Below are 12,250 nucleotides of genomic sequence, written 5' to 3' on the forward strand. Positions count from 1 at the left end.
GTTTTGGTACCTAAAACCCTGACCTGTAGATGCCTGGTGCTCCATCGACTGAGTCAACACTGACATCGTCAACTCCTTTGCCATCAAAGTCTGTTGCTCAGCTCTTGGCACTGACAACTTTGATTCCAACCGCCTCAAACAGCTCAACAATGATGATAAAGAAAAAGAAGGTGTCTCATCTGCAGCCTTCCTTGCCTACGGGACAACACCTTCTGTGCATACCCAAGAAGAAACCACTTACTACCAAAGTGGATGCCGCTCCTGCACCAAAAAAGAAGAAGCAATGGGAATGTGTTGAGATGCCCACAGCACCACCTGATACTTCAAGCCCAGGCACTTCAAAGCAAATCACCTTGAAACCAGTTGCCTCTTCAGCATGGAGAACCTCTGGGACCTCAGCATTACTGGAATATAGGCCCACCTAGCCCCACTCTCCAGACAAAGAACAAGAAAGACCCAGCGCACATCTTCATAAAAGAAGCTGCTGCTCAACCCACGAAGCAGGAGCTTTATAGTTGAGTAGGCTGCTCAGATGATGGCGATGTCAGTAGCCTTACGCCAACATGCTTGGCTGAGATCCTCGGGCCTGACTTATAACGGCCGTGCCAGAATCCAAGATCATCCATTTTAGGGCCTGGCACTTTTTGTAGAAAAGTGATGAGAGACTCCAAAAAATCAAGAAAATGAAGAGCACCGCCCACTCTATGTCGTTCAATTCTAGCCAGTCCAAACAGTCTAGACAAAATAAATAGTCCAGTTATAAGTCTTCTTGCTCCTCTTCTCAACCTTCTACTTCAGAGCGCTCCTTTTGACCTTTTCAGTTCAATTTCTTTAATATCTTCAGATTCAGAGACTAACTGTTCTGGACTTGTTGAATTAGATTCTGCTGCTTGTGCCTCCTCTAGAAGAAGAAAAGACCTGCAGCTTCATAAATCACAATGCATTACAAAATACCCTCCTTTCAAACTTCCAAACCCTCTTCCCAGAAGCAGAGGCCCCTCAATACTCAACAAAGCAATGACTCCAGCATCCACCTGTCAGGAACCCATCTGACACCATTTTCTCATGTTTGGGACTCCACCACATCCAATCACTGGGTCTTGACCATCATCTGTCTAGGTCATGCCCTGAAATTTCTTTGCAGGCCTGCTTACTCCCAGGTCATCACCATGCCATCTACCTCCATCCTAGAGAAGGTTCAATCCTTCCTACTCAAGGATGCAATATAATTGGTACCCATACCTCCCAACCCAGGTTTTTACTCCCATTACTTTATAGTCCCAAAGCATGATGATGGCCTAAGGCCTATCTTTTACCTCAGAGCATTGAACAGGTGCCTAGAGATTTACATTTCAGGCAGTATAGAAATATGATGAATAAAAACAAATAACAAGTACAAGCACTTCCGCATGCTCTCTGTTCCCACCACCATGGCACTTCCACATCACATGTGGCTTGCATCTCTAGAACTGCACGATAGATCTACACATCTGCATGATAGATCTGCACATCTTATGGAGATTTATCACATCTCCATAAGACCACAGCACAGATGTTACCTATGCTTCAAAGGTGGGAGACCGGACATACCAATTGAAGGCTCTCCCATTTGGCCTCGCTTCAGTGCTGATTGTCTTGACAAAGTGTATGGCATCAGTAGTAGCGTCCTTGCAGCAAATGGGAGTCTGGATCTTCCTATTTCTAGATGACTGGATCATTGCTGAAGGTTCTCCCCAAGAAGTGTCAGCCACAGTAGGATGAACTATCAATGTTCTAGAATCTTTGGGCTTCCAGGTGAGCTATGAGAAGTTGCAGTTATTTCCAATATGATGGATACAGTTTATAGACCTGATTTTCAACATGGAACAGAGCTGTGTTTTTCTACCAGAGGCTCACATACACAGCTTGGCCTCTTTGGCAGAGCATGTGATGCAGGGAATGAAGCACTGAATAAAAAACATTCAGCGTCTAGTTAGGCACATGGCTGCCACCAACTATGTGCTTCCCCATGCTTGACAGGATGCAATCCTACAGAGATGGTATCTGGACGCATTCAATACCCAAAGGGGCAGTCTGTGCTTTTTCCTAAATCCACCAACACTTTCCACTTGCCTCTGCCGAGTTGGGTGATTACCACAGATACATCAGAACATGGCTGGGGAACACATATGAGTGTCCTCTACTTCAGCGGCCATTGGACACCTGTGGAGCACCAAAGGCACATCAGTTATCTAGAGCTCCTAGCCATTTTCAGAACCCTCAAAGGCTTATCTCTTATCCACAATTCGGCAATCACTGTCCAAATGGATAATACCACTTCCAAGGCCTATGTCAACAGGCAAGGTGTGATGGCCTCAAGATTTCTGCTGTCTCTGGCAATGTCTCTACCCCATAGACCATGGGGTAACCCCCTTGGCAGTACACATTCAGGGCATAAAGAACCAGTAGGCAGTCACTCAATGACCATATCTCACGAATGGACCCTCAATCGCAGGACCCACAATTGGATCTTCACTTGTTGAGGTGTTTCCACTCTAGATACTTTTGCGACAATGCTCAATGAGTACAGTATTGCTCCATGGCAGGAAAAGGGCGAGACTCTCTGGGCAACATGTTTGCAGTGTCTTGGGCCAGTCATTTCACTTACCGTTTTCCTCCTGTTCCACTGATTCAATGAATCCTCCTGAAAATCAGAAAAGATCTGTGAGATGCATTCTGATAGCCCCCTAGTGGCCCCGGAAGTCTTGGTTTCCTCGCCTGAGATGGATGGCCTCAGAGTACATCTGAGTCCCACCATATCCTCACCTTCTATCTTGCACAGCAGACCAGATCCTCCATCCAGGTGTGGAAACCCTTCACTTGACTGCGTGGAAGATCTCTCCTCCTTTTCTGAAGAACTCCAAGACATCTTTCAAGCAGCACATCAGCCTGCAACAACAAAGTCTTATATGCATAAGTGGAGATGGTTCTGCTTGTTTGAGGAAAGGCATGGATTTAAGGTGTGCTCTTTATGGGCTCAAAATGTTTGTTCTTACTTATTGCAGTTAAAACCTTCTGGTTTTAAATATCTTAGTTGAAGGTCACCTGGCAGCTATCGTAACACACTCTCCTAAACCAGGGTACTCCTGGTTCTCTGATCCCATTGTCAAGCAATTTCTGAAAGGCTTGTCTCATGCTATCCCAAACAGCTTGGTTATAGCTCCCACTTGGGACCTATCTTTAGTGCTGGACTGTTTATTGGACTCACTGTTTGAACCTTTGGCCACAACTGAACCTTATTTACTTACCAGGAAGGTCACGTTCCTGACTGTCATTACCTCCACATGGAGCATTAGCAAGCTCTGTGTGCTTAGAGCAGATGCTCCTTCCCTGGTGTTCTATGCAGACAAGGTGGTCTTGCACCCAGATGTCCAGTTTTTGCCTAAAGTTGTGTCTTCATTCCATCAATCCCAACCGATCAACTTGCCAGCTTTTCCCCGAAATCCATCTACATTGGTGGAATGCTGTTTGCATTTATTCAATGTGAGAAGAGCCTTGGCGTTCTGCCTTCAGTGTTCCCATGAGTGGCATCAATCTCCACACTTGTTTGTGGCCTATGATGGCCCGAAAAAAGGATGTCAGGTCTCGGCTCAGTCTTTATCTGAGTGGATTGTGTCTACAATTGACCTCTGCTACAAGTTGGCTCGAAAAGAAATACCACCAACTACCAAAGCACATTCCACTAGGACCATGGTTGCCTCTGCTGCATTCAGAAGAGCAGTACCCCTTGAGACTATTTGCCAGGCAGCTACCTGGGTGCCTCCAGACTCCTTCATTCACCACTACGCCATTGATGCGAGGGGCAAAAAGGGATACTTTGGCAGAGCAGTCCTCCATTCTATCTTTGATTACACCCACCTCCACGTAAATAAGCTTGTTATGTGCCCATTTGTATAAAAGACAGAGACCACATCACAAAACAACATGGTCACTTGGGTTCTTCTATTGATCATCTGTCCTTTTACACTCCCATCCTCGTGCAGGGGTTTCCTGAAGGCAGACTCCGTGACGGAGGGGGTGAGGAGTAGCACAGCTGCATGTAGCAGCTGGGGATCCCACCAAAGGCAGGAGAGCTATAGCTGGAAGCATCCGACATGGTTGCTGCACATGTGCAAAGCCCATTTGTGTAAAAGGACAGGACCACTAAAAGAACCCAAGTTACAGGTAAGCAACCCGTCACTTTTGCTGCTTTGAAAAACATCAATCTAGTGAATTTTGAATAATTACTGTCCAACATCCCCATAAAAAAGGGAAATATCTAAGGGAAAGTTAGCTAAGATCATAACTGAGTCTGCCCACTGAGAATTCTGAAGCCAAAATTGGGGGAACTCTTCTGGGCAGAGAGCATTTATTTATCTGGAGCTTACTTCTGAGTAAAAATGTATAGGATTAGGAGCAAGGATCCCATGCTAGAAAGTTCCAAAGGAGGAACCTCAAGGAAATCCTAAATACCATTCCCACTCAGCAGCAAGAATAATCATTCTCATGTAGACTGCTCTTGAACATGGAGGTTCTACTTCACAGCCAAACTGCTGGTGAATATGGAAGCTTTACTTGGCCATACTTAAGAAATGGAGCCTTCATATTCACCAGCAGTTTGGCTCTCATGTAGAATGTCCATGTTCAAGGCAGTCTACACCACAATAATAGGCACTAGGTGGGAATGGTTTTTGGTATTTCCTTTCTGCACTTCTTTGGCACTTTGTGGAAGAATGTAGCTGAGCACTGCGAGAAAGTAGACGCTAGGCTGGAGTACCCATGCCTTTCCCAGCAGCATTTTTATAACTGAACCTGCAATTCTACATGCACACCTAGAAGGGAGAAAACTCCATTAAACTCAGTGGGACTTGCTTCCATATAATAAAGGAACGGTTAAATAAACCCTGGAAAATGGTCTTGAGGGAGGGGCTAATAATGGAAAGGTCCTTTTAAAAATGTGAGTGGAAAACAATGTAAAAACCCTGTGAGGTAAACCCACCAGCAACCCACCCAATACACAGGTTGTTCTCAAAGAATCTGACATTAGCCAAAGCATTTCACTGGGCATAAGATGTGTTGGTATATTTAAAACAAAAATGTCAAACATCCATCCTCTCCTATTTCGTAAAGAATGCAGCAAGAAAGAGATAGTGACTTACATAATAAGGAACATTACTCAAAGTAATCCTACTGAAATTAAAAGAGCCTGATAAGGAATGCCTAATGTCCTTTTTTGCCTACTTTCCAGTAGGCTTATGAGATCACCTGGCAGTGTGTGTGTCTGTGTGTGTGTGTCCATGTGTGTGCCCCCCCATCAACTTCGCAACGCCTGGGCCAATACGAACCAAATCGGGTACAGTTGTAGGGACACAAAGGGACACCTCAACGGCATAGTTTTTTATGATGTCATCCACCCTGATCCAAGATGGCGGATGCATAAACTTTTGAGGTTCAAGTGGGCTAACTTGTGAACCGCTTAACCGATTTGAATCAAATTTGCTACAGTTGTAGGGACACTTAGGGATGCCCTAATGGCGTGGTGTGTGATGATGTCATCCATTCCAATTCAAAATGGTGGCTGTGTGAACATCTGAGGCACAAGCGGGCTAATCTGTGGACCACCTAACCCATTTGAACCAAACTGGGTAAAGTTGTAGTGAGTGACACACAGTGACAATGCAATGGCTGATAACACAATCCTGAAGGAAATTAAATCAAGCAGGAGAATGGTGAGATTTATGGGAGATTTCTGGGAAGAGAATCCATAGTATTGGACACTATAGAACATTTGCTATAGAACAAATAGGACCTTCCAGAATTTAAGATAAGTGATAAATATTTCAGTAAGTCCCATATCTTATCTCCCCATCTGTTGACACATTTTCTATCTTGGCAAACCCCTCTGATTTTGCCCTGAATTTGTTGGTATTTAAAACTGGGGAGAAATCAACACATACCACTTACTGCATGTATTATTCCCTCTGTTTTAGGGTTACTGATGGCAAGAACCAGCTAGCATTATTACAGGGAGCAACACAGCACTCTGAGCATGAATTCATGTTTCACTACTGTGGAACACATTTGCATGGAGTACGCTGGCATCAGAAGGAGAGTGAGTATAAATGTCCTCCCTATAGCAGTTATAAATATTCATGTGTGGCATAAAGTACTTAGTTCAAAATCTGAAATATTCAGCATAATCAACCTGGCATCAGCTTTCTTCATCAAAATTAAAGTTTTAAACATGTTTGAAGGCCTGGGCTAATAAAAAGATCTTTGCCCGGTATATAAAGAGAGGAATATTCTATAAAGGGGGTGGCACTGCTGAAAAGGCCTCCCCCTTCCACCACAAATTACTACTCACCTATTCCACCAGCTACCATCTTCAGTGGGTTGGGCTGGATTATTTATTTATTTATTACATTTGTACACCACCCCAAACTTTCGTCTCTGGGCGGTTAACAATGTGTTTCTTTTTGCAATACAAGGTTGACAGCAGGAAGAAAGCAGGGGAGAAAGACCACAGATTAGTCAGATTCCCATACCAATAAACTCCCAATGCTACACTTCTCCGCACAGTTAAAGGTAAAGTGTGCTGTCGAGTTGGTGTCAACTCCTGGCGACCACAGAGCCCTGTGGTTTTTCTTTGGTAGAATACAGGAGGGGGTTACCATTGCCATCTTCCACGCAGTATGAGGTGATGCCTTTCAGCGTCTTCCCTATATCGCTGGTGTCCAATATAGGTTACTCGAGTAAATAGAATATGATCATATTCCATATGCATGCGAGTAAGTGAGAGAGATTGTCGGGGAACAGGAGATGACAGAAGAAAAAGCTACTTGGGAACAACACTCAATTTCTGCAGCAAATCCTTCTCAGCATAGCTCCTGTTAGCCATAAATACCTAGGAGACTTGCCAGACACTCATGACTATCCCACAAGATTTGGGCCAGTTGGAGGCTGATAGCCCAAATATCTGAATGTAGGAACAGAGTTTTTATGTCAAGGATTGTAATGGCCTGGTACCTCCCATTTTTAAAAAAGTAAACCACAGGTGTTATGTACTTTGGAGCACTTCCTTGGAGCAATGTAGAAATAAAATTCTAGCCCAAATATATATTGAAATATTCCCCCATGTGGTTTACTATTCCCAAATATTCAGGTATTTCTGATGCTCTTTTGGGAAGCAAAGCTTTTGTCTTTTGATTAGGACACATCAGTTAGGACGTGTTGATAGGAACAGATGAGTTCAAAAGGCACAGTATTCAAAAGCCTCTTCCTCCATGTTTGTAACGATAGGACTTCTTATTGGCAGTCTCTTCCTTGTACATATGTAGGAACTGATGTGGGAATTCTGTTGCCAAGGTTCATGAGAACTATCTGTTTCCTAACACAATGCAAAACTATTTTAAGTTCCTCTGAATGTGTATACTTGGCACAATTAAGCTGTAAAACAGTTATATATTAGAAATAATCTTTTACACTAATAGTTCAATTGAGATAATTCCTACAAGGTAATCTCAGGCCACTATAAGCAGCCTGATACCATGACTGAACACGTCACAAACAGTTACTACTGCTCCCTCTTGCTGATAAGTGCTCTCTAGGGCACTTTCCAGACTAGACCCTACAACGGGGTCAGGACAAATCTCGGAAGTGTGCTTCCACACTTCCTGTGTCATGACACCTACATGGATAGCAGGGTGCCGTTCACATTTCCAGTGCCTTGATGTGAATTTAATTGTTGTGATATAGAGCAAGGATGTTGTATATCCAGCGTGAAAAAGTTGCTCTTTTTTGGGTTGTTAGTTGCTGCAAGACTGCCCCCCCCCGCTGTTTACGTCCCAAATGCAACTTGCCCAAACGGAGGCATTTTGCTGTTGATAGGCAGTTAGTCTGGAAAGCATCCAAGACCATTTCTTTTGAAGCTAAAAGATTTGTGAAGGAAAGAAGTGAAATTCTATCTGAATCATGGAGAAAGCATTCCTCCAAGACAGCTAGCAATTAATCATCTCTGGCAAAGCTGTATGATGATAACAGTTACAGAAGAAAATAGAAGTAGTTGAAAGCATTTTTCTTAGAAAAACTTCTACTCAGACTAACCAAAACAGCTATTTCAAGGGATTTCTGAAGTACTTCTTATGAAGAAATTAGACTGTAATTCCAGTGGAAATAACAGAATATAATTTTTTGGGTGGAGGATGAAACGTTTATTTCCCAGGCATTGCACTTTATATCTTTTGGTTTCTTCTCGAAGGTGGTGCTCTCTGGAAGGCCCATTATGTGACTCCAAACTTTACACCAGAGGGGGCTGGAGCTTGCTATGGAACAAGAATGTGTCCCTGTTCTGGAGAGAGCGTCACCCACCACAACCCCCCAGTGCTTTATGACCTTTCACGTGACCCTTCTGAAGCCAACCCTTTGTCACCAAGTTCGGAGCCTCTTTTTAACACAATTGTAAGTCAAATTGAAAGAGCAGTGGAAGAGCATCGCAAGACACTCACTCCTGTCCCTAATCAACTTGATCTACCTAGTAATCAATGGGACCCATGGTTGCAGCCATGTTGTGGGATATTTCCCTTCTGCTGGTGTGATAGAGAAAGTAGTAATGATGATCACTGAAGTATTTTTAAAAGCAAATTGGCAGTTCTGTGTTGTGTCCTCAACGCTATCTAGGCTAGAGGTGAGCATAATTTCTATAGAGGCTTTAGCCTGCTTCTCCATATTCAACTTTTGATTAACATTTCTTTCTTTCTGTCTTTCTAAATATCCCATTCTAAGGGGCACCAAGAATATATCGGCACCTGCTAGTCATCTAACTGACTTAATCTCAAAAATGTGTAGGGTGTTTACGTTAGCCCAATTTAATGTGCTTCCATCTCTTGGTGGGGAGATATCAGAGGGTCCCTTATCACAAACATATATATCCTTGTGATGAGAGGGGGGAGTGGAATCTGTAGGGCATGTCCTTTTATATGGCCCTTTCTATTGAGATATTCACTCAACCTTAATTACACCAATATTATTGTTACAACCAAATTGTAAACATTGCACAATCATAGTGATGAGATATCTCTTAAAATCATTTTGTATCCTTATTAATAAAGTGAGATCTTCCAGATATTAATAAAGTGAGATCTTCTTCTTAATCAAATGTTTTGATTAACTTGTGCTGCAGAAAAATACTGGGTATGTTCACCTATTCTGAGATGTGGCACAATGTCGGGGAAAGCAGAAACAACATTAAAATGCTAGAGGTTCCCATAGGAAACATCATAAGAAAGGAAAGGGGAATATGTTTATTAAAGAGAAAAATATCACATAGGCAAAAATGCCACTTGGAACATGACGGAGCTGAAGGCAAACTCCCTTTTCTAGAATATTGGAAAATGTTTCCAATGTAGGGGAAGGTTAGACGTTTAGAAGTTTCACAGGACAAAACATCCCTAGAGATGTGAAGAACCTAACATGTGAACCATAGATACAGTTGTGGTCTTTTAAAAAGTTACAGGTAGCCCTCGTTAATCATGGGGGTTCCGTTCCTTACCATTTCCATGGATAACACAACCTGATAGATTAGCTTCACCAGGGAACTGACAGAGGGAGTGTAACTCTGCTGGTTCTTTTAGATCTATCATCAGCTTTCGATACCATCAACCATAGTATTCTTCTGGATTGCCTGAGGGATTTGGGGATAGGAGACACTGTTTTACAATGGTTCCGCTCCTATGTCTTGGGTAGATTTCAGGTGGTGGCACATGGCTCTTCAAAATGGGAACTGCTATATATGGAGTACCTCAGGGCTCCAATCAGTCCCCAGTGCTTTTTAACATCTACATGAAACTTCTGGTTGAGGTCATCAGGGGATTTGGTGCTGGGTATTATCAATATGCTGATGACACCCAAATCTATTTCTCCTTGTCATCAATATCAGGAAATGGTATTAGCCCCTTAAATGCCTGCCTACAGGCAATAATGGGCTGGATGAGGGATAATAAAATGAAGCTGAATCCAAGCAAGACGGAGGCACTCATTGAAGACGGGATAGAACTTCCTGTTCTGGATGAGGTTACGCTCCCCCAGAAAGAACAGATTCATAGCTTGGGAGTGCTCTTGGACCTAGGTCTCAACCTGTTGTCACAGGTGGAGGCTGTGACCACGTTCCTTGAGGAGAATGACCTGAAAACAGTGGTATACCAGCTGGTAACTTTCAGGTTGGACTACTGCAATGCACTCTATATAGGACTGCCTTTGTACATAGTGGCAGTCAGATTGGTCTCTTGGGCATCCTGGAGGGACCACTTATGCCTGCTCTTAAACAGTTGCATTGACTGCTGATATGTTTCCAGGCAAAGTACAAAGTGCTGGTTATTACCTTTTAAAGCCCTGATTGGCTTACGTCCAGGTTAGCTGAGAGAGTGCCTTTCTCTACAAGATCCCCACATCATCATCAGGAAGGGTCCATCTTCAGATGCTTATCTATTTGAATAGGATTTAGAGCACATGTGGGGGATGATTCATATGAATGCCTTGCTCATGCAATTCAAGGATGCCTCAAGAATGTCAAGAGTGTGCACTCTCTTTCTACATCCCCAGTGTTATCATGTGTGCTGGCTGACAATCATCCAAATCAGTTCAATGATCCATGTTCTCTAAATAACAGTTTGTACTGATATATTTCCATATCCTTTATTAAACATTGCATGTTGTTTAGTATTCTTGTTCTTGTTTTATTTCTTAAAGTTCCTCCTCAGAATACACCATACATCATGGATTTATGTGATTTAAAAATAAAATAATAATAAACCAATGGTAGTAATAGTGGTATTTCCCTACTAGATAACATGTGTTATTTTTCATGGAGTTGGTGTTAGGTTCAACTGTGGAGAACCTCTATTCCAGACTTTTACAGCAAGTATCTGGAAGCATCTCAGCGTACATAACTTTGTTACAAATTACAAAGAACATGAAAACACTGCCCGCTTGTGTTAATACCAATTATCTCCCATTTCACACAACATGGTGGTTTAGGGGTTGTTCCCCCTCCTTGGGTAGATGTGAATATTTGCAGTTAGTTACCCCTGGTGTCTAGCAACCAGATTTTCAAAAGTCTCTATCTGCTAAGTGGGGGAGGGGGCAGGGGGTTACCAACAGTCTCTTATTAGCAGGAACGTCCCTTATTTCAGCCCAAATTGTCTGTCCTTTACAGTGAGGTCATTGCAAATGCAGAAGTGCAGGCGCTCTCCATGACAGCTCCCATGGCCACGTCCACCCCAACAGCCAGAGAAGCCGAGAGGTACCAGCGCTCTGTCCCTGCGCATCCCCCTCCAGTACACCCCTGGTCCTTTTCAGGATGCCATTTGTCCCTTATATTCAGATAATCGGAAGAACCTATAGCTCAGATCAAACCAACTGTTTTCACTAATCATGAACTAATTAATGAGCTCCAACTCCTTGCCCTTCTCTCACTACCAGAGTTCTCTGTGGTTCTGGTGGGCTGCAGGTTTAGGGTTGCCAACAGTCCCATTATTGGGGACATTAACAAAAACATTAACATTAACAGCCATCAATGATTGGCTAACTTAGCATCATCCAGGTATCATCAGGATCATGAAATTCATGCAAGCCATGACTACATGTGTGAAACCTATTTTTACTGGCTAACAACACTTCTCTTTCTAGAAAACAAAATTACATCACACCCAGTTTGGCTAACCGTGGTTATATAAATAAGCAGAGGAGAAGCAATCTAAGTTGTAACTTATACCATAGTTTAAGTTGAAAGTGGTAAAAACACTTACAGTACTCAGGAGGACCCAAATTGCTCCAGTCCAGCATACTCCCTCCCTTGTGTCCCTTATTCGGGCAGTGGGATGTTGGCAACCCTCTGGGATGCACTGCAAACCTGTGAATGCTTATTGAAAGAAATATCCACTGAGATCAACGGGTCCTACTCCTACCCTCAAATGCCCCTACTGCATTTAGCCTCAGTATGAGTAACAGAAAACTGCAACTTCCCAAATCATCTTCCCCTTTCTATGTATGAGTTGAAGAGTGGCTCCTGCATGTATTACGACCTGAAGTAAGAGCTCTTTTGGCTGATACTACGTCCTTCACTTTTTCAGTCGTTTGGAATTTCCCCTCACTCCCTTATAGAAGTTTTCCATTTCCGTGGGAGGATTTTTATTCCTTTGTGGACTTTGATTGGCTTTGATTTTGTAGCTTTAACGAG

The 12,250-nt window shown here is 43.1% G+C and overlaps 1 protein-coding gene and 1 long non-coding RNA gene across 8 annotated transcripts in view; one reads left to right on the forward strand and one right to left on the reverse strand.

Annotated features, from left to right (window-relative positions):
• LOC128351655 (arylsulfatase D-like) overlaps positions 1–9,149 on the forward strand; it is a 30,912-nt gene extending 21,763 nt beyond the window's left edge. For 6 of the 7 annotated variants that reach the window (XM_053311358.1, XM_053311363.1, XM_053311360.1 and 3 more), the window contains 2 exons: positions 6,009–6,130; positions 8,276–9,149. In XM_053311358.1, coding sequence (XP_053167333.1) covers positions 6,009–6,130; positions 8,276–8,640 — 487 coding nt within the window. In that variant the 3' untranslated portion in view covers positions 8,641–9,149. Of the gene's footprint in view, positions 1–6,008; positions 6,131–6,506; positions 6,604–8,275 lie in introns of all 7 variants that reach the window. The other variant, XR_008319952.1, reaches the window with a different exon arrangement.
• LOC128351656 (uncharacterized) lies at positions 1,620–11,966 on the reverse strand. Its single transcript, XR_008319953.1, has 4 exons — positions 11,820–11,966; positions 2,806–2,928; positions 2,648–2,683; positions 1,620–2,202 (listed from the first exon to the last, which is right to left on the reverse strand). It is a non-coding gene; the product is annotated as an uncharacterized LOC128351656 (long non-coding RNA).
• Between the last annotated feature and the right edge of the window lie 284 nt (positions 11,967–12,250).

This window comes from Hemicordylus capensis, chromosome 3 (genome assembly GCF_027244095.1).
Source record: "Hemicordylus capensis ecotype Gifberg chromosome 3, rHemCap1.1.pri, whole genome shotgun sequence".
NCBI classification, from domain to species: Eukaryota; Metazoa; Chordata; class Lepidosauria; order Squamata; family Cordylidae; genus Hemicordylus; species Hemicordylus capensis.